Here is a 21,829-nt window from a genome sequence, read left to right on the forward strand (position 1 = left end):
TCGTTTTTATATGAAATTTTGTGGATTTTCAGTATATTACCAGTTCTTTATCATGGAGGTAAATGTGAGCCATATGTCATTTATTCTTGATCCATCCATCTTTAAAAGCTTCACCTGTTGCAAAGTGTAACTTATCAAATTGAATATTCACATCATGCTCATTCCCGAAACGTACATTTTTATATTTTCCAGTGTTTTTCCACCCCTCTTTCCGCCCTCATTTCTCGTCGTTCTCTCTGACTCACGTCATTCTTCCTTATCAATTCTATCACTAAATATGCCAAAAAGCAAAACTCTTTTCATCTTTTCTACATCTCACCATCTAGCAGTGACTCAGGTAACACCTACTTTTCCGGTATATAAATGTTGAAAGAGTTTAACTTTTGGAGCATGTCACAATCACCACACCCAGTATGTTCACACACCCACGCACCCGAAAACGACTCTTTTGTTGGGGGGGGGGGGGGGGGGGGGGGGGCTTCCGCGTGTTGGACACTAGTGTTTCTTTGTTTCATTTTTTACTTTTTACTACTATTTTGGCGTTTTCTTTCTTTTTTTCCATTTCCTCCTGCCCACGAAACGTTATCAATAATCTCGTGATTGTTTTGAGAACGCGATAATTCTGAAAACTGCATATCTCTAGAGGCTCAACTGATACTGATATAAATACCGACTATAAATCTAGATTGAGTATATATTATTTTTTTGGTTCTAGATTCTTCCAATCATTGTTTTCCTCCTCATTTGTATGTTATGGCAATTCCCGCCTCTCGATTCCTCCAAGCGATTTTTGTATTGCCTCTCCGTCTCCATGTCATACAAAACCGTCGTGGAACGAGATGGACAACGAGAATGTGATTCCCCTTTTTTTGGTTGTAGGTGCGTGGGTGAAAGGACGGGCCGCAGGGGCTACTGCATTTGTAATTCACAAAATTTCGATTCCACACTCTCTTCCTCGTCTTTCTTTTTTCCTTCTCCCCCCCCCCCCCCCTTCTTGCATTTTTTCCTTAGTTTGGTTTTCGTTTCACCGGGTTTCACAGACTTATTCATTGCTCGAAAACTAGAAGAATTTCATAATTATAGAGTACACTTTTGGGTTTTGCAAGTTTGAGCGAATTTCAAGTTTCGCAAAAAAGCTGATCTATCTAGAGCTTACACCTGATAGTTCAAAAATTTTCTTTTTTGTTCTAATAATTTTCAATTAAAAATTGAATAATAACTAACAACATGTGCCACTTGGGGGAAGCAACGATCTCCTTTCGAACATTAAAAAAAATCTTGCCATAACTTGCCCATAACCTAAAAATTTATTTGCAATGAAAGAAAATGTTTCCGCCTTTCTGGTTTTAGGTTAGACTTCCTTCCGGCTTTTCCAATTTCCCAATTTTTTTGCGTCGCCAAATATGACAACCTTCTCCTTTTCCAAGAGCTCCGCCCATTAATCAAAAGGACTAGATATTTCTGAATTTTGAACCAACACTTCTCACGCGTTTATTTATTTTCCCTTTTACCGAAATACTTCTATTAATTTTTTCTGTTGTTGCAGAATCAGGATGGCACTTCACGAGCCACCTTCCAAACTTAATAGGCACTCTCATTCAAATTTATTAAAACCTCCGTCATTAAATAAACCAATACTGACGTTTGCTGACAATGATTGCCTGAAAACGCCAACTATGAATGATATGCTTAAGGTGAGAAGTTACACCTTGAATTGTCTGAAACTAAACCATATTCTTGCAGACACCCACAGTAAATTCACCACGACACACACCGATGAATATTGACGGGACGCCTAAAGTCAATGGATTTTCTGGATTTACTCCTCAAACCGATCAGAAATTCTTTGGCGAGCACGAGCCACTGTTCAACCAAATGCACACAACAACACTAATGCCGGCACCATCATCGTCATACAAGGAGCCAGCTTACAGTAGTGAGCAGCCGTCTAGCTCTTCGGATGAGGCGAAGCCTAAGGAGCTGCTAGGAAGTAATAGTTTTGGAGTACCGCGCATGACGAACGGGAACAGTAAGCAGAAACCAGAAGAGTTGACGTTAAAAGATATTGAGATCAGTTCTACAGGACCGGGTGGTGTAGATTCTCCAGGTTTGTATACAAAAGTTTTGATTTTGAAGCCAACTTTAATGAATTTTCAGGCTTATCTGCTGCCATGTTCCAGTTTTCGCCAATGGTAGAACACTTTTTGCAAAATCTCACTAATAAAGCAGGCCTGCCAGAATTAGTTGTGGACTCTAAAACAGCGGGATTAAACCATCAAGAACCATCCGATTTGATAAAGGTACGAGAGTGTGTGCCCACACTGAAATATATATTAGAGTATTTTTTTAAATTACGAATAACTGAAAATACTGTGTCTAAAAAAAATTAAAATTAAAAAAACACACTTTTTTTTTGCTTTCAGCGTTCATTCTCATAATAACTTATGAATTTATAATTTCAGTCTGTCCAAGTACGGAGGAGCTCGATAGAGGATCAAAAATTCAGTGATGTTCTGCATGTGCCGACACTGCCACGAAAGACAAGTGAACCATCGCATCTTGGGTCTTCTCTTCAAAACGAGCATCCACAATCCAACTCTCGACCGTCTACCGTAATCCCACGAGTACAGAGGACCAACACGTCAGCGAGCCTCACAAGATCTATGGATCATTCATCAATGTCGCCAATTTCTGCGCATGATGACCCGTATTCCAATTCAGCAAGCTATTCTAGTCTCTCGACTCATACGTCATTTTCGTAAGTTGAATAGGTACAAGCTGGAACTTTTAATATTTTACAATTTTTAGAGACAGCGCTAGCTTGGCACATTTCGAGCCAAAAACCGAGCCAATGGATGACTACAGCTACAACTTCTCAGGTAACTTTATCGCAAAATTTCGTACATCAAATATTCAATGATTCAGATAATGACTTCAATTCCTTTGAGTTTTCATCCACTTCTGAAGAGCTAAAGAATATTGGCTGCCAAAAAATGAAGGTATGTATTGCATATATTCATATCTTTAGTACTAGTTTTCAAAGAAAATTGTATTTCAGTCCTCAAAGATGCCTCTCCAAGACAGACCGTACAAGTGTCCACGAGATGGATGTGACAGGAGGTTCTCGAGAAGTGACGAGCTGACGAGACATATTAGGATTCATACAGGCCAAAAGCCATTCCAGGTACTGAGCAACTAGTAATCAAAAATTCAAAAGCTGTCAGAAAGTTGTTGTGTTGTTTTTGTTTTCAAGAAAAACATGTTTATTTTGAGCTTCGTGCAGAAGTAGAAAAAGTATTTGAAAGACTGTGGAAATCCTAAAATTGGTTTTTTTTTTGTTTCAAAATTTTTGGCAAATAAGTTTCAGAAAAATAGCTCTGATGAGTCATTTAAATTTATTTTTTTAAACAAATATGAAAATCTCCATCGGAATATATGGTACTTATACAGATAAGTACTACTGAAAAATACTGGAAAATTCCATAAAGTGGGGTAAAAAAAAATCAAAATTTTGATAAACTGAACTTTCGAAAAAAAATTTTTCAGTTAGCACGTTGTTTGGCTATAGGTTTTTTAGTATTTAGTAAAATTCTAGTTTTATAAATGATAAGTGTAATTAACTAGTAAGACTCTCCAAAAGGACGTACAAATCACGAAAATATGCGCGGGAATTTTAATACGTTTTTTGATTTCAAGCTGATTTTTCTTTCAATAAAACTTAACTTTTTTGTTATAAATTTTGGTTTTAATACTACTTCTTCAAGAAAATGTTGTAACCCTGCTGTAACGGTATAACTTTAACACGAAAATCTCATGTCTAGTTCAAATAAGATTATATCATGCATATCGGAATTTATGGTATTTATGGTAAATGGAATTTTTCAGTGCCGAATTTGTATGCGTGCCTTCTCCCGCTCGGACCATTTGACGACCCACGTGCGCACTCACACTGGCGAAAAACCATTCTCCTGTGACATTTGTGGCCGGAAATTCGCGCGAAGTGATGAACGAAAGCGGCACACGAAAGTTCACAAGACATCGGTAACTACCCGATCTTACCACAAACTTCAATTAATTTGAGTTATTCAGCGTTCAGGGTCATAACAAGCACAAGATGAAGCGTGGTCCTCCAATGTTTGAATAATCTGATGCTGCCAATCGATACAGTTCTCTGTTTTTTCCCCTCTTGACATTTCTAAATCGTGTAACTCTCCTTGTATTCTTCCTCCGACACACCGGTAATGACATTTGCGAACCGAAAGACAATTTTTAAAGTTTTATTTTTCAACGATCTGAGAACCATTGTTTTGTTCAATTTACATATATTTAGCGTTTGAATAGAATTCTACATTACTCCATCCCATCGCTAGTCCTGGAATCTGAAATGGAATCTAACAAGAAACCTAGATCTCATTATCGATAGATTTATTTTTTTGTGTTTTTTTTTCAATATTTTCCGCGTTCAGCTCCACAACCTCGCTCAAATATCATAAAAACCTCTGGCATTTTTTTCATTTTTTTCTCGAAAAATTCTTTGTCTTTTTTATTTCTTGTATTTGTCGTATTAAAAATTAAATTACCTTGATTCCTGCTCCTCTTTATTCTGGTATGACTTTTGCACTCTCCCTAACAGAAAAAACACAATGTTTTAAACTCTTTTGTTAAGTTTTGATTTCGTTTTTTACTTGTTTGCCTTTCGATTTCCTTCCCCATGAAAAACCTCAATTTCTTTTGACTGAAAAGTTTCAAACTCTTAAACCAAGCCGTATACTATATGTTTGTGATTTAAAGAAAAAGTGTACCTTGCATAAACTTTTAGGAATTTGTAGTTTCTTGATGCAATTAAAAATTTTGAAAATAATCCGTGCTCTGATAAGGAAACTTGAAAGCTGGTGAAGAAAAATGATAGTGGGTATTGATTTTTTGATTGCTGCTCTCGTTTTTCATCATGACTGAAACTTCAAATTGCTCCAGCTCCAGTTCTGAATATGAAGAAGAAGAGGAGAGGATTGTCCTTCATGTCTATGATGATGAATCCAAGGAGTTTACGTCACTTACTACTTATCATGGAATGGTATGGATTATATAAAAAGAAAAAATAACTTCAGCTCAATTCAATGATAAATTTTATAATTGGTTTAAATTTGTTTCTTATTTAGCTCTGAAAAGCACTATCCTGATCCATTTCACCAGCACATCCCCTTTTTTCAACTTTTTGGCAACTTCGTGGGCGCGCCGCAGCAATAAGAAAATAGTTAAAAAAAAATATCGCTATAGTTTTTTCCACATTTTGATAGTTTTTTTTTTTGCATTTTTTTCGTAAAAGTAGACTTACACTAGGGTAAATCGGAACTACTCGAGAAGACAACTTTTTGTTATCATGATACAATTTCTACGTCAAAAATAGATTATGTATATGAATTATAATTACACGTAACCGATGAAACTTCTATTTTAGTTTTTCGAATGTGTTAGACAACTTCTAATTTTTGGAATTTATTGTAATGCCCAAAATTACACATATAAAACAAAGTAAAAAATGATGCCCTATAAAAAAATCTTAATAACGTTTGATAACGGTTCAAATTTTTTGTTCTAAAAATAAATACATTTCAAAAGTTACCCTAATCATTTTCGTAAATTCTTTGCATTTTTCATGAAAGTACTAACTTCCAGATTCGAATATACACTTCTGAAACATGGCCGTCACGAATATTCTGGGGAGTTGTCGTTGTTACTTGCGTGACGCTATTTATGATACAGGTAAAAGTTTTAAAAAGATTACAAACATAGAACAACAATAATTTAATAAAACAGGGAGGAGTTCTACTGGAATTCTATAATTCCCACCCAACAGCAACAAAAATTGACGAATATCGACTGCCGACCTCATTTTTACCGAGTATTTCAATTTGTCCGTATGGATTTAAAACTGATGGTAGATACTTCTATCTTTAAAGTGTTAAAATAGACAGTTTTAGATAATTTGTTTTACCTGATCACACAAGGTGACAAAGATGTTTACATCCCACCTGATTATTGGAAAAATTCCAGTAAGCAGCTACTAAAACGTCTCAGGTTGAGTCAAAACTTTTGTACTCTGAAAAGTTTAAAATTGCAGTTACAAATGTGAAGATGTAGTTGAGTCAATCATGATCAATCCAAATCAGATCATCGACTTTTGCGCAAACTCAAGAACTCAGATCACTGAAATCGGAAAATGTTTCACTTTTGAAAATTGGAGAGAATTTGAAACAAATACATTGAAAATAAAATTAAAAAGTGATTTTACAAGTGAGTGCTATAAAAAATACAATTTAAAATGTGATTTAGATAAAGATTTTTAGAAATGTACACAGCACACATACATAGTGAATACTATGAAGTTTCTCGGTCATCTACTCAAGCTTGGCTGAAACCTGGATCTCATGCAAAACTGTCTTTTAGAATTGAAGAGGTATTTTTTTTTGATTAGACAAACAGATTTTAAGCCATTTCCGCAACGTGTTTGTTTTAATCTAAACTTAACACATCTACGTCCAATTATTATAGTTTTCATTTTATCTGTAAAATTTAATACCAAGTAGTTTTCACGATATGTTATTTTGTGTGCGAGATTATGTGTGCGGCTACCTATTAACGTAGTGGAATACAGATATGGTACTGAGTGTCAAAATTCTTTCAAAAAACTCCGTACCCAATGAGAATCAAGATAGAAAAATTCCAATTCTGAAACTATATCAAGATGCTATTTAGTAAAATTTGATTCAAAATAATATAAAAGTTATGTCTTTATGGTAAATTATCAGACGTTTTCAAACAAAAAACGTCTCTATTACAGCAACACAATCTTCCTCAAAACAATTGGGGAACTTGCAAAGTTCAAACTGGTGAAATTTACAATCACTTAGGATGTTTAGAGCAATGTCTCGTAGCTGGTTACGATCAAAGGTACAGGGAAAAGCTTTGGAAATTTATCTTCAACAAACTTTTGCAGTTGTCACTGCTCACCATTTTTCAATAGATTCACTAGGTTTCATTGTTCAATTGACGAGCTTTTGAATTGTCCAAAGTGTATGTGTTACTTTTTTCACTTTGAGATTGCTCTGAAACTTGCCTTATTTTAGTAAAAGAAGTCCCGTGCGATTGTCCGATGCAATGTTACTCGCAAAATTATGTTTTGCAGCCAGTGTCACTGTTGAAAAGCAGATCTAAGTGAGTTATACATAGAAACAACTTTATTATGAAAAATGGAATTTTAGCATATCTACGGTAACTTTTCACCTGAACTCAAATTTATTAAGAAGTCATCAACAATACAAACGTTTTAAACAAATCGATCTAATGAGTGAGTTTTTTATTTGAACTTTTTTTTGTGAGCTCCAATAAGAAACAAAACGAATATACCTCTAAAAATTAACAGCTCCTATAAAATGTTACTTTTTTTCTAGTGGAAGCAGTTTTTTTTCAAATTGTTTCCGCCATATGCTAAAAATTTTCAAACGTCTGCGCTCACATGTAATAATACAATATTTGTCAATGTTGTAAAATCTAATTTTTGGAATAATGCAAAAAAGATTCATTATTCCGTTTTTATAACAAAAATTATTGCAAAACTAAAGAGCATTGACAAAAAATTACAGAAGCCTCCTCCACAAGCTCTCCTTATTCATTTTTCAGGCTACATTGGTGGTGTAATGGGTTTATTCCTTGGAATGAGTTGTGTGACCTTACTAGAAGTATTCATATATTTGTTCAAAACTATATTCGGAACATTGAATAGTACAAGGCATAAAGCATTTATCGAGCGTTTGCTGTCAAACGAAGACGGAAGTATCCATGGATCTCACGAAGAAATTATTATAACACAAAAAATGTAATCCATTTTCTTAAAACAAGATACATATAATCTTGAATTTTTTTCAGCGAAAAAACAGTGCAAAAAGAAACCTTGGAACAACCCTTGGAACAAGTTGCGGACACTAGACCCCTTGCAGAGAGACGATTCTCTTTGATGCCAAACAATCAGCTTGGAGTAAAGGTAAGTGAGTGAGTTAGCGTAATGATTAAAAATCTATTTTAGGTGCAATTCCATCGACCAAACCATTTGCTGAAAAGAAATTCTGTGTATCTCGGAAATTGTGATTTCTAATACATTTATACATAGAAAGTTTTATTGTTTGAAATATGAAAGTGATATAGTGTCAGTAAAACAGTCATCAATAAACGCTTTTCGAGTAATTCAGTTCAACTTAAAAGGTGGCCTATGACTAAAACTCGTTTTGTTTATAGGAATACATAAATGCAATAACCGGATGCAATTTTCACACGTTGAAACTAAACAGTTTTAGACAAACCCGAAATAATAAGTGACTTTTGGTTTTAAGAGTTGAATGTGGATAAGGAGAATATGCAATAAAAACTGAAACAATAAGAAGCGAAACGATTAGTTTTGGTACAATGTAACGAATTGTGGGTTTACTTGCTATCATCTTTGGAAGAGCGATCGATATAGATCTGGAGCAGTGTTCGCTTGGCGGTGGTAAGTGGTTCCAAATACTTTTCCATTTCCTCTGCGCCAACTTGTTTGACCATATAAACAAGGCAATAAATGGCTTCTTTGCGGGAAAGTGACGACGCAGAATTACATGCCTGAAAAATAAAAATTAGAAAAATCTCATTTCACATCGATACCTGGACAGCAACCGGCGCCAAGTCTGGAATGAGATTTAGCAAAAGATCAACTTTGACAGATTTGCAAATTTCCTTCATTTCAACCAGCATGCCCAAGAGACACAATCGACGATTTTCAATCTGAAGAAGTTTAGCTGATGGATATTATTTTAAATGACTTTGACCAAACCTCAAGTGTTCCATCAAGACTGTGCACAGTATCGTTTTGAAAGTCATTCGTCTCTTCGATAAATGTTTGAGTTGCTTCCATAGAATCGTCAACAAGAATTTTCGGTGAATTTTCCAACGCCGGTTCAATTGAGCGGAAGTCTTCCACTGTGTCGATTTCATTGTAGTTATCTCTAGTGACTTCAACAGTGTCTTCTTCTCCTTTTTCTTGAAATGTGAGCAAGCTGGGGATTTCAGAGTGGGCTTCATTTTCATGTGACAACTGCTCATTCCCATTGAAATTCAGTGCATTCTGTTTCGGGAGCGCTGGAGCAAGCACATTGTTTGGTTTCCAAGAAACCGTGGAACAGTGTGTGATCTTCTGAGGGCAAAGGAAAAGCGATTCGTCTCCGTTTCCCAAAGTTTCCAATTCCTCTTTAGCCTGTTTCATTGAATGGAGAAGTTTTTCAACTTCATCTGGTGGTAAAATTTGAAGGAATGGCGACGAGCTGCGATGGTCCATTTTTAAACCTGGAATAAAAGCAAAAAGTTATAAAAAGTCGATTTTAAAATTAAAAAATTCACTGTGAACGAATCGCGAAAAGAACACATAAGAAAAGGAAGAAAAGGAAAAAGGAATGCGAACAAAAACTGAATGTGAGCTGATGTGAACTGAGTTCCATTTGAAAAAAGAAGAAACAACAAAATGTGCAAACACGGCGACGCAAACTCACGTATTGTCGTCTACGCTGTTAGTGTCTAGAGACGCAGACACATTCCTCTTTCCGTCCTCGACCGTCGTGTTTGTTGTGTGGGCAACACTATGGGAAACGTGGCCGCGGAAGAGAAAACTCCTCGTCCCGGCCATTATCAAGAGGAAAAAATAAACAAATTAAATCGAATTGGTTGATGTAAGGACAAAATGCGACGGGATTTGTTCACGGTTGTCCAGCTTGGAGCCAGTTTTGCCTTCATTTTTTCTGCTTTCAACTCGCAAGGATTGATTGAGGTTAGTATGATATTAATTTTTTTATGAATTAACTTATAAAAAAGTTGAACTTTTTATTTATGATATCACTTGCATGTGGTTTAACGCAATTTTCAAAGCCATGTCAATAATTTCCAGGTAGCGGTGCTGCGCAAAAAGGCTGAGACATCTCCGGACACAGGAATCACTGCGAATAGTGGATATTACAGGTCTCGAAAATCGATTGTTCTTTTTTTGACATAACTTGTTATCTTTGCAGTCTCTCAATAATCTACTTCTTCTTCACATTTTTCAACATCGTCATCCCATCAATTGTGCAAAAACTTGGCGCAAAATGGTCACAGATTATCGGAGCAAGTGGATACCTGTTTTTCATGCTCACATTTTTGTATTTGAATGTGTGGCTGTTGTATTTTGGATCAGCAGTTCTTGGAGCCGGAGCAGCGTGTGAGTTTGGTTTTGAGATGGCTGCAAAAATGATCAAAACTTACTGAATCTACCAACAAAATGTTCCATATCAAATCATATTTAACTTTCAGTGTTATGGGCTGGAAACGGATGTTATCTCGTGGAAATCTCGCGGAGAAACAAAATGGAACGAAATTCTGGAATTATGTGGGCAATGTTGCAGTCTTCTTTGATTACTGGAGGAATTTTCCTCATCTATGTGCTCCGATCTGGGTGAGTAATTTCGAAATTAATTTTTGATTAAAATTGATACATAGATCAGAATGTTAAATGAAATTCATGAACTTTCAGTGATCTTTCCAACTCGTTCACTTTCATCTACATGGTCTTCTCATCTGTCATCGCAATCGGGATAGTCGTCTTGCTGTTTTTGCCGAACAACCCAGCGCAATATGGTAAGTAAAAACCATAATTTTTAAACATCAGTAGAAGTTTTGTTTAAATCTATCCTGGTCATCTGTTAACCATATCAAAACGTTTTAAAATGTTTTTTGCATTTAAAATTTGGAAGTTATGGGGTTATTCAAGTAATTTAGCAAAATGTATTTAAATACATGTTTTTATATACTTGAATACAGTTGTGGCGTAATTTTTCTACACTTTTTAATTTTCCGACACTACTTGAATAACCCCATTACTCAGCGTTTCCCATTTGGCAGTCTATCAAAAATGTTTATTTCCAGAAACATTATTTTAATTAACTTGTAGTGGTTCAAATTCGCAACATTGCTCTACATTTAGCAAATATGTCAAGTTAGCATTTTGTCAAAACATCTTCATAAATTCGGTAATCTGAATCTTTAAACAGCCAGTTCAAACAAAATCTCCAATTCCGCTACTCCACCTTCATCAAGAAGCTTATACCTAATCTCATTTCAGTTTCAGGATCACAAAACGAGGACATTGAAAGCAGTGAAGATCCCCTCATTCTACCAGAAACTGAGAATGACGTCACACTTCCAGCTTCATCAGTTAGTGAGCAATTAAGAAGCACAATTGCACTGCTCCTGACTCCGAATATGCTGTGCTTGGCAGTTCTATTTGTTTACAGTGGATTAGAAATGACTTTCTACACCGGTAAATTTCTGAATCAGTGATATCAACTACAAAACAAAAAACAACAATTCCAGGTGTCTATACATCATGCTTGTCTGCCACACTTCCATTGAAAATCTTCTCGGATTTGGTGATTCCTTACAACGCACTTTCCATTGGAGCTGGACAAATAGCCGGCGGAGTTGTCACCGGTCCACTAATGAAGATTCTAAGAATGCGTAGCCAGCATATCATCTACTTGGCATTTGTTGGGCATCTGACGTCATTCATCTTGGCCTACTTGTGCCTGCCTTACGATTCGACAGTTCATTCCACGGATGCTTCAACATACTTGGCACCTACACTCAATCTCACTTTAATTATCTCCTTCCTTCTCGGAGTGTCGGATGCGTTTTGGCAAACTCAAATTTATGTTACAATCGGGCAGGTGTTTAAGGAGGATCCAGTAAATGCATTTGCAATTTTCAAATTCTTCCAGGTACTCCAACCACATTATTTTGTTTTATCTCATATTCTTATTTTTTCAGTCAATGGCGGCATGTGTCTCATTCTTCTACAGCTCCTTCTTGTTCCTTCCTTCACAGCTATTGATTCTCACAATTGGATGTGTTGCTTCGACATTTTTCTTCCTGAAAGTCAGACTGGCAATCCAAGTTCCGATTGTGGAGCTAGTTCGAGACAGGGAAATTTGATCACGAACGTGCTTGTAAATATAATATTTTTCAAGTTAAAATTAAACGGGGTATTCTGGAAAGCAGAAATAAATGGTGTATTTATATACCACGCTGGATTTTGAACACAAGTTTTACAATTTATTTGAGTTTATAAGCTGCAAACTACTCTATGAAGTATTTGCATCCATTATTTTTGACACATTTTTTGATTTCTATATTTTAAAGGTTTTCCATAATTGAAACCAATTGAATGTAACTAACATATGTGAGTTATAACTTGTAGCACCTTTGATTTTATTTGCTCCAAATCATGAGTACATATAAAGCAGAAACAATTATGAGTATTCGAAAATAATATCTACTTGTGTATAAAATTTTGAAAAAAATCGGAAAAATGGCGGATAGTTGTCGCTTTTCCAAAAAAACTTCTCACATTAGTATTTTTGAGCATATTGCAATTTTAAGCCAATTTTTAATACCTTCCAAGATTTTCAACTATAAAAAATATCATTTTCAAGCCAAGTTGGATTGTGAAAGTTTGATCAGTATACCAAAATGCGGCAGTTTTGTAGATTTGCCAAAAATAATTGTCGCACACCTTTCAGCAAGTTTTTTGTTACTTTTCTTTGTTCTTTCCTAATTGTACTACTCTCCACTTAGCCAGTAACTTCAAATCAGTATCCTAGAAACTAGAATACTGTAGCCGCAAGCCCCCTGTGTATTTCTATCCCGTATGTGACATCTGGAAGTGCCATCTGATCAAATTGCGACTCTTCACACCACAAATCAAACATTTGTTTGCACAACATCATGATCCCCGTCTAGGACAGCAATAATATGTAGATGAGTTGTTACGCAAGAAGATAAACACAGTTTGTGAGATTTGCAAAATTAATTTAATCAGCAGACATATGTAGAGTTAAAATTAATACATTTGGAACTTTGTTGATTATGAGGGGATTTGCCACAAGTAATACGGTTGAAAACACGTGATAAGTGTTTTGAGATAAATTTATTATGACGATTCGAATGTTGACGAGTTTGGAGAGATTGAGTCGACACTGCTTGAATCGCAGGTTTTAGTACTTGTAGATGCTTGACTGGAGACTGGGAATGTTGGTTGCTGAAAATTGCCGGTTTCAGATAGTATGTAATATAAATTATAAAAAGTTTAAAGTTTCTTTATCTTACCTCTAACAACGAATCAATGAGAAAAGATTGCTTTGGAAGTATAAAGTTTGTCATATTTGGAAACACGTGATCCATCCTTGTTGCTGCAGCGAATAGCTTCATTTGATTAATATTTTTCACTCGTCTCACATTTGCAAAATGTTCAATGGCTTGAAGTACATTTCCATGGCAGGCTTCGAGCACAAGTTCGAGCACGTGCTTTTCGTGTTCACAAAATAAAGTCATCAGGAGTTCAATTGGTGAGAAGCTCGACAATTCGTATGTCTCCTCTACTTTCTTCCGTTTCAAAGGGACGAGTTCCTCTGACACTGGAGTTGGCGGTTTTTCTTCGATTTCTTCATCCAAGTAGTCCATATCTTCGTCTTCACCACCAGCTGTGTTCCAAACTGGACCTTGAGGGAGCCTATCAATTGCTTGCCCAGCAACAACTCTGAATATATTATTTTAGGACGATAGTTTAAAATAAATTTTTTTCTATTAGCCGATCAATCCCACGAGCAGATTTATACACCTACACAGAAAAAGGGAATCACTAAACACTCATTTTCATTCAAAAAAAAAGAGAAAAAACTTGGGAAATTTTTTCGCTAGCTTATCACATAAGCTCTCACGAGATAAATGCAAAAAAAAAGTTGATAATCCTGTTACTTGCTCCACCCTCCGTATAAAGAGATATAGATGAATCCTTGCTTTTTTTTGAACAAAAATTATTCAAATTGAAAAAAAAAACACCAAGAGCGTAAATTTCTGCATATGAACTGACCGGAAATGAAAACTGCGAAGTTGCACTAACTAGCGAGTAAGTGGCACAAACATATCGATAAACTTAATCAATTTTCGAGTTATTCAATTTATAAGTTGATGAAATGAAAGGAGAAGGAGAGTACGTTTTGCAAATTCAGCTTGTAATAAAAAAATAATATATGAAACATGTGAACTCAAGGCACTAATGATAAAGATTTTGTTACTGGCTTTATCATTTTTTGGGCATTGGATAGTCCGGCATCCGAAGGATAAAGACTTTGATATCGCAAGTGAAAAAAAAATGATTCAAGAGAATTACAGGTGCAATTTGTAATACAATAACTAGCATACTCCAAATCAAGTCACGTTGTTAATTTAAATACTCTCGTATTTTGAAAAAAATTAGGAATATTGCAGATAATGGTTTGGATCAGTAATATTCCATAAATTTAACATAAAACCAACCGTAGTCCAAGAGCAATTGCATCTTCGGTGGCTTGCCGCCTTTTCAAAGCCACCTGAGCTGCCATCACACGTTGTCGTTCCGCGATGAGGTTGCATTTTTCGCATGCACATTCCCTGGAAAAATGAAAAATAAAAACAATTGAAAAGTCGCAGTTCAAGAGAATGATTATTATATTTTTACAGTTCCAATAATTTTTTGTATTCATTTTGCGGTGAAGGTTTTTTCAAATTCCCCGCTAAAATGTTTCAATTTGTTCATACATAGCTTATATACTTTCCGAATTTCAATTTTCATGAAAAGTTACAAAGTTTTGATAAAACCTCACGCTCGCACTTTTCACCTTTTCTCAGATTGTATTATATTGTTTTCACAAGCCGATACGGTAATCTGATCAGCAAACAATCGACACAATCAAGCGGACTAAACAGCGATGTTTAAGTGGTTTCGCAAGCTGGGAAAATTGTAGCTCAAGTGATAAAGCATTATTCTCGACACCTCTTCCCCGTTTTGATAATCGTCTCTGTTTTCCACACTTGATATTGCGCGGAATTGAGACAGAAAACCGCCAAGGGGACAATGTATTTAAAATGCGTTTGAACAGACACTCTTCTTGTTTGCTTTAAATGATGTGAGGTACGGTATCTCTAGTATTGGCTTGAAAATAACGTTTTTTGGAAATCATGACTTGGTTTTTTTGGGAAATATAGTAAATTACAGAACATTTTCGTAGACTATTCAAGTCTGCAAGATTATTTTTTGGTTGATAATTCTAAACCTAAGCCAATAAGAGGAGCAACACTTACACAGAGAAAAACAACGGAAAACAATTTTAATTTATATATTTTGGAACTAATTAAAAAATATATAAACTAACCTACAAAAAGAAATTAGTGCCAATTATGGTATGTTGGGTTACAGTTTTTCACTCTTAAACCACGCTAAAAAAGTTGGTTTAAAAAAAAATTGTAGCTCAAGACTGGTAGAATTTATAGCCAATAGATATATTAATAGTAAGAAATAATTTTAAAAGTACACATACCGTATATTTTCTATTAGTAAGGCGCCTCTATTAGTTTTGCACCTCTATTAGTTTTGCATCTAAAATCACTCATCGAAAATTAGTTTTGCACTCTCTATTAGTTTTGCACCTCTAATAGTTTTGCACCCCTTCATTTGTCCCCTATTTTTAGGAATTCAAAATTTGCATTATAAAATCGTTTTACAAATCAGGAAAATTCTTACAGACTTGGTACAACAAGTCAAAATTGGCAAACTATGAGTACAACTCGGACAATTTTTGCGTATCAGTCGTAAAATTCGTCCATTTTGGTTTATAAGTTGTTATTGAAATTGATTATATTATGCCATAACTTAATGGAAAACATGAGAAAAAACCTGTTCGAAAATTAGTTTTGCACTCTCTATTAGTTTTGCACCTCCACTAGTTTTGCATCAAATTAGGTGTCCGAAAATTAGTTTTGCATGCCTTACTAATAGAGGAAATACGGTATATACATATAAACTATATATAAACTATATAAATTATATATGAACTAATTATTAGCAAACTAATTAACGACTTATTTGACAATACTTGTATTAAATTTTTATTAAGGTTTAATCAACATCGATTTACTCAATGCCCAATTTAACTCAACTTCAAGCAACAAGCTCTATAGTTATCTGATGAAATTAGACTCTCAGTGGTCTTATCGACTTGCTCAGCATCCAAATATACATTTATACATAACAGAAATAAATCTGAAAGGGACAGCTATGTGCAAGAAGACAATTGATTATTGGCAAAATATGAGTTCAACTCGGACAGTTTTTACGTATCAGTCGTAAAATTTGTCTATTTTGGTTCATAAAGTGTTACTGAAATTGATGATATTTGCAATAACTAAAAAAAAAGGAAAACATGAGAAAAACCTGTTTGAAAATTAGTTTTGCACCCTCTATTAGTTTTGCATCAAATTAGATGTCCGAAAATTAGTTTTGCACGCCTTACTAATAGAGGATATACGGTAAATTTTTCAAGTCGCAGATAAGTTTTTGTATAGCGTATTTTCTTTAATTTCAACATCACTGTAACGGTACAGCTGAATATCGAAACTGGTCAACAACGAATTGAACGACTTCAAATACTTTAGGATATAAAATGATACGAAATCTAAAAAAGAGGCGAAAAATAAGCAACTAAACTGAGACATGCATGTGAAACATTACGATGAACAACACGGAAGTGCTAAACCATTATCCTATTTTTTCGGATGCAAAATTATTTTTCAATGTTTCAATTCTTACGTTGTGTTATAAAATTATCCTACTTCAAATTTATCAACGATTAATATATATATATATAATGTGGGAGACTAGACTATTATCAATAATCGTTTAAAAAAATATACTGTATACGTTTATTTTAATAAAAATTAAATTATTTTCTACTTCAGCATTCAGAATCAATTTTTACTAATTAGAAGTGCCTAGATATTCTACTGAAATTATGAATTTTTTCAATTTTCAATTTTCACCAAAACCGTTATCAAGTCGATTAGTTGTTAGAAAAAAAACTACATTTTTATAACTCACAATCGTAAACATAAATTATGTACAATGAAAAAGAAGCATGTATTTTAACCCCATTCCAAAACCTATATTCTTCATAGAGAACGTGTGCAAAATGAATTAATGTTGATTGATACTGAGCCATTGTAACACAATATTCTAGTTATAAATGCTTAAACTAAACAATATTTTTTGCAGAAGTGTTCCGCTTCAACTTACTTGTACTTGCAATGCCGCTTGTGTCCTTTCAGCCAACTGACCAGTCCGTGATTTCTGCATCTGGAACATTTACAAAATGGTTGCAAGTTGTTAGAGTATTTAGTTTACAAAGCTTCTCTTACCTGGCACATTTAGGTTTCCGTTCTCTTTCGATTCGTCCGTTTGGGAATACATGTAGATTACCGATCATCATTATCTATAGATCAGCTAATAACAAAAATGAATAGCCAATGTGATATATACACAACAATTTGTGATTCCGCCTCTTTCGCTTGCTCGGTCTGTAGATTGTAGGCGGAGCTCGACATTTGATTGGAGAGCCCGATGGTTAGCGTACAGCCGGCTGGCTGGATGCAAATCGACCGAGCCAGGGCGGATGTGCACAATATTGTGCATCTGATTCAAAGCCCCACTTTTGTTTATTTTTCAAGACGAGTAAGATGCTTCTTGGCCCCCATCATACCGGAAATTGTCACATAATTGTATATGCAATATTGTGAACCCCCCTTTTCCCGTCCCGTGTAATGAGCCCACCACATGTCAAAGTTTGATATGCGCCGCAATATGGGCCGATATAAACTAAATATCAAATGACTGAAAAGTATAGGGTTGGAGTAGAGTTTTGATTGTCATTGTGTACAAGTATTGTTTTCATGTAAAGATTTCAAAATGTGAATTAGTCGCGTTTCCGGAAAGACAATATCTTGATAATGTGGAGAAAGGCAATTTGAATATTTTACTTTCGAAAAGCGAAACAGGACAGAATCATCTGAGTTTACCTAGAGTATCGTAACCTGAACACCTTACTTGATGTCTTTAAAACTATTATTCAAAATTAATCACTAATACTTCTTTTGATAATAATATTTTACAATCAAAAACTATTTATGGGCTGATAAAATGAGCAATGATCTGCAAGTTTGATCTTTGAGAAATACAGTACAATTTCAGATACCGTACTATTTCACTGCTTATTTTATCAACATCGCATCTGTTGAGTTGTTGAGTTGTTAGTTTGGCAAAAAAATAAAATTGCTGCAGGGTTGCACTGCAAGAAACCTTTCGGCTATTGAGATTTCGGCAATAGTCAAAATTGCAGAAAATGAAAAGAACTCATTGCAGCGCACCGCTGAGTTACAATTCCTTGCACCATAATGGTATTGGACTCCCATAAGTCGAGATTTTTATTGGCGACACCCAGTGCCATAATTGGATCTACTCTTATACAGTTTTTGCAACTTTTTCGATGGTTTCTGAAAAGTCTTTACAATACCATTTTTTCTATTCAGTTCAATGATTCCTCCACTAACCCAAATTCGTCGCCTTCCTCTTCACCCCGTGCAACAATCTAACCTGTAATACCATGCACAAACAAAGTGTCTTCCTCTAATCCTGTTAAGGTGTCGAACATTCGATACTCTTCCTCGCGTCCTTTTGACTCGCTATGGTGGGATCATCCTCAAAGTGATGTTGCACAAGCGGCATGCAATGACATGATCCGGTAAACTAGTGTGATTGCAAACGGATTAGCAAAATAACGCAAAATAACAATGATGTAAAAGTTCTTGTCATACTGTACATTTCATGACCATTGTAGGTTTTTATGAGCAGGGTTTAGGGACAACTTAAAATTTAAAGTTGCTACTTGTGGGGGATTTTACAAAAATTTTTTTTTTGTTTCTAATCACGTTAAATATTGAGCATCACATCACATTATAAGAAGCAACTCAAATGAACATGTTTTTATTTTTCTTTTCTGGGCATGTATTTGTTTATTAGGGAGAAAAATTAAATTGAACCCAGAACCCCACAAGTGATAACTTGTTTTTCATTTAAAATATTTTCATTTCAAAGAAAATACAATAACTTGCGGCTGCCAGCAATTTTTGCATCAGCCTGACTGTATTCTACGTTTCAATACTTTTCAATTTCAATTCGGTGTTTTTTTTTGAAAGTCAAAGAAACAATACTAGACTCTGAAAAATTAAAGGAAACATGAATTCTACACAAAGTTTATTTTCGCATGTAAAACCACACTAAAAGTAGAACATGGGGGCATTTTGAAAGAATCAAGGTAAGGGGAAAACAATTAAAATTTATAAATTTTAAATGGCGATTGGGGGAGCTAATCTATCCGGGAGATCTTCAAGTATTATTAACAGGCAATGTTTAGTCATTCAATAATTTCTTATAAAACTAGTCAAATACAAAAGTTTGGAGAGGTAATACTATTCTAAATAACTAGAGCAGCAAAATTTAACTAACAATAGCAACTGGGGGAAACTAGGTGTACGGGGAATTAAGGTGTATCTATATGACAGAAACCGGAAGTTCAGCCAAAAATTAAAATACGGGAGCTCAAAAATGGCAAGTGGGGGAATTTTTCTATCGGGGAGATCTTCAATTATTATTTACAGGAAATATTTAGTCATTCAATACTTTTTTCTAAAACTGGCCAAGTACAAAAGCTTGGAAAGGATATTTAGCTAATGACTGTAACTGTTACTGGTAACTGGAGAAAACTAGGTGTGAGGGGGATCACGGTGTCTCTACAAGACAGCAGCCGGAAAGTGGGACACAAATGAATATATGGGAGCTCAAAAATGGTTATGGTGAATGCAGGAAGTTACGGATAACCGGCAAAAATGGGGTAAAGAAAAATAATCACACGATTCTAACCTCAGAATGCGTGCTTAATGGGGAAAGGGAACAAAACAAAAAGAGTACTTGAATCAATTTTAAATAATAATCATAACGGTACATTAGGTGATATATGATATGTTGCAAGTGAATTGCTAGTGCTTGGTTCCTCCAAAAATAGTGGATGCTCTATCGCTGAAAATTCCAGTCGTCATGCGTGGTTGCTTCATTGGAGATTCCGTAGATGTGACTGTGGCAGCAAGCTTTCGACGTCTCTGAAACATAAAAATTCAAATTAGAAAAAAACCTGAATTATTAAGATGCAAAAATCGGCATATGAACTATTTAACATTCAAAACTGATGTTCTACATAATAGCGCTGGATTAAAATCGATAAAATGACATACCGAGTTGCGCATAGTGCTAGAAGTTTGGTGCACCTGGTTCTTTATGTAGGTGCCAAAGTCGACAATTGAAGTGTCCTTCTTTGGAGTTGAACATGTAGATGCTTCAAGCACGCTGTTTCCTTTAACTGGTTCTCTGTGAAGGATATCTGAAAAATAGAAAACTTTATTGATTTTCAATTGCAAATGTAGACTTGCCTTTCTGAGAACCTACGGTTGTAGAAATTGCAAGATTCTGTGCAATCATTCCCTTGGACTTTGCAAAGCTTCTGTCATCGAAAGATTGTCCTGACATTGAAAAAGTGTCAGCTTTCACACTTTCTCTTTCACACTTTCTCATCTGAATAGAACGAGGCAACTCCAGCGAATCACTGGGAGGCCAAATGGTTGATGGCGATCCATCCAGCAAAACTGATGACGTATTCTTGTTTGGCGAAATATCTGAAGAGTTCATAGTTTCGCGAGCCACTTCGAGAACTCTATGGTTTGATCGCACATTAACGCTTTTGCCAGAAAGTTTACGAGAGTTTCCAAAACTCATATTATTCTCCGCTGACGCAATTTCCTCAATAGAACATCCGGCAAAAAGCTTGTTGAGAGTTTCCGTACGTTCCAGACAATGATGCATCGACAGCTTACCAAAGTACTGTTGGAAAATCTTTTCAAAATCACTTTCAATGGAAGTCGGTGGCATTTGAAAGTAAAGTTGGGATCGAGCCAAGTGGAAAACCGTTCGAAATTCGCTGACCGCTTTCATCTTTCCACACTCGTGTGCCCATTGGAAGTAGAATTCTTTGTATTTATTGAACAGGCCGATTCCGTATGCTTGATTGTAAACTTCAGTTCCACCAATTTTCGTGCTGCATTTGGCTAGAAGTTCAAGAAGCTTGAGCATCGCTTCGTCCCCGCGAATTTTTTCAAACTTTTCATCGTGCAAAATGTTTGTCATTGACTTGATCAATCCTGCTTTCGCTTCCTCAAACGGCAATTCTTTGGCAAGTTTGCTCATTTCCCTGTAAAAAAGCCGGTTAGAGCCGGTACAACAGAAATTTATTAAAAAAAAAACTTACATTGTGAACCGAATCAAGTTGAAAGAAGTTGGTGCATTGGCAAGGTGTTGGAAGGATTGTTCAATAGGCGTCACCACCTGAAACACAAAATAATAACTAAAAAATAAAGCAAAAATCATCATTTTGAAGTGGAAAGTCTCGTGGATTGGCTTGTGAATTTCTGAACTTTAATTAGAATTCAGAAAAGTCAGGATTTTGGATCTCAACGTCTACGTTCAAGTCTGCAAAAGCCGTTCCAAAATTGTCTTCCGAAAATCCAACAACCACGGAGATTTCTTCTTCAACTTCCAACTGCCTTGCATACACTCGTCTCTTCCAACTGAACTCAAGGTTCCCAAAATGACTCGCGAGAAGGTGGATATTTGCCGGGAACAAGGGTGTTGGGAGGATGGAAACCGACTTCTTCATTTTCATCTAGGATGGATCTTGTCAAGGATGCCAACACATTCTTCAATCACTTCAATCTCAGTAATCACCGTTTAATTCGAGGAGACCTC

General features: G+C 35.4%; 6 protein-coding genes and 2 non-coding genes across 8 annotated transcripts; 5 read left to right on the forward strand and 3 right to left on the reverse strand.

Annotated features, from left to right (window-relative positions):
* The first annotated feature begins 1,546 nt into the window (after positions 1-1,546).
* Positions 1,547-4,827, forward strand: egrh-1 (Early growth response factor homolog 1). Its single transcript, NM_078061.6, has 9 exons — positions 1,547-1,694; positions 1,744-2,107; positions 2,158-2,300; positions 2,463-2,758; positions 2,809-2,879; positions 2,926-2,999; positions 3,059-3,184; positions 3,886-4,041; positions 4,090-4,827. Exons 1-9 carry the CDS (start codon positions 1,554-1,556, stop codon positions 4,102-4,104), a joined length of 1,386 nt encoding a protein of 461 aa, NP_510462.2. The 5' UTR covers positions 1,547-1,553; the 3' UTR covers positions 4,105-4,827.
* A 57-nt stretch (positions 4,828-4,884) lies between these two features.
* On the forward strand, positions 4,885-8,241 carry acd-3 (DEgenerin Like). Its single transcript, NM_001270321.3, has 13 exons — positions 4,885-5,074; positions 5,677-5,763; positions 5,818-5,938; positions 5,982-6,078; positions 6,122-6,294; positions 6,348-6,457; positions 6,842-6,951; positions 6,998-7,074; positions 7,128-7,215; positions 7,263-7,348; positions 7,681-7,876; positions 7,927-8,041; positions 8,084-8,241. Exons 1-13 carry the CDS (start codon positions 4,949-4,951, stop codon positions 8,150-8,152), a joined length of 1,455 nt encoding a protein of 484 aa, NP_001257250.1. The 5' UTR covers positions 4,885-4,948; the 3' UTR covers positions 8,153-8,241.
* C27C12.1 (E3 ubiquitin-protein ligase LIN-1) lies at positions 8,162-9,372 on the reverse strand. Its single transcript, NM_078063.4, has 3 exons — positions 8,864-9,372; positions 8,695-8,814; positions 8,162-8,652 (listed from the first exon to the last, which is right to left on the reverse strand). Exons 1-3 carry the CDS (start codon positions 9,362-9,364, stop codon positions 8,479-8,481), a joined length of 795 nt encoding a protein of 264 aa, NP_510464.1. The 5' UTR covers positions 9,365-9,372; the 3' UTR covers positions 8,162-8,478.
* A 323-nt stretch (positions 9,373-9,695) lies between these two features.
* Positions 9,696-12,132, forward strand: C27C12.4 (UNC93-like protein MFSD11). The gene is made up of 8 exons (NM_078064.7): positions 9,696-9,850; positions 9,968-10,038; positions 10,089-10,276; positions 10,369-10,510; positions 10,589-10,692; positions 11,183-11,374; positions 11,428-11,831; positions 11,881-12,132. The coding sequence occupies exons 1-8, from the start codon at positions 9,764-9,766 to the stop codon at positions 12,043-12,045; spliced, it is 1,353 nt and encodes a 450-aa protein (NP_510465.2). The 5' UTR covers positions 9,696-9,763; the 3' UTR covers positions 12,046-12,132.
* A 780-nt stretch (positions 12,133-12,912) lies between these two features.
* dmd-4 (Doublesex- and mab-3-related transcription factor dmd-4) lies at positions 12,913-17,462 on the reverse strand. Its single transcript, NM_078065.5, has 5 exons — positions 17,341-17,462; positions 17,219-17,278; positions 14,428-14,541; positions 13,219-13,648; positions 12,913-13,150 (listed from the first exon to the last, which is right to left on the reverse strand). Exons 1-5 carry the CDS (start codon positions 17,409-17,411, stop codon positions 13,043-13,045), a joined length of 783 nt encoding a protein of 260 aa, NP_510466.1. The 5' UTR covers positions 17,412-17,462; the 3' UTR covers positions 12,913-13,042.
* Positions 14,426-14,547, forward strand: C27C12.9. The gene has a single exon (NR_072607.1). It is a non-coding gene; the product is annotated as an Unclassified non-coding RNA C27C12.9 (non-coding RNA).
* Positions 17,463-17,486: 24 nt separating the features above from the next.
* C27C12.10 lies at positions 17,487-17,763 on the forward strand. Its single transcript, NR_072608.1, has one exon. It is a non-coding gene; the product is annotated as an Unclassified non-coding RNA C27C12.10 (non-coding RNA).
* Positions 17,764-19,218: 1,455 nt separating this feature from the next.
* On the reverse strand, positions 19,219-21,454 carry C27C12.3 (Serine/threonine-protein kinase ATR; the record flags this gene model as incomplete). Its single annotated transcript, NM_078066.5, has 4 exons — positions 19,219-20,133; positions 20,266-20,411; positions 20,461-21,275; positions 21,333-21,454. The coding sequence occupies 4 exons, from the start codon at positions 21,452-21,454 to the stop codon at positions 20,014-20,016; spliced, it is 1,203 nt and encodes a 400-aa protein (NP_510467.1). The 3' UTR covers positions 19,219-20,013.
* Between the last annotated feature and the right edge of the window lie 375 nt (positions 21,455-21,829).

Source organism: Caenorhabditis elegans, chromosome X (assembly GCF_000002985.6).
Source record: "Caenorhabditis elegans chromosome X".
Lineage (NCBI taxonomy): Eukaryota > Metazoa > Nematoda > Chromadorea > Rhabditida > Rhabditidae > Caenorhabditis > Caenorhabditis elegans.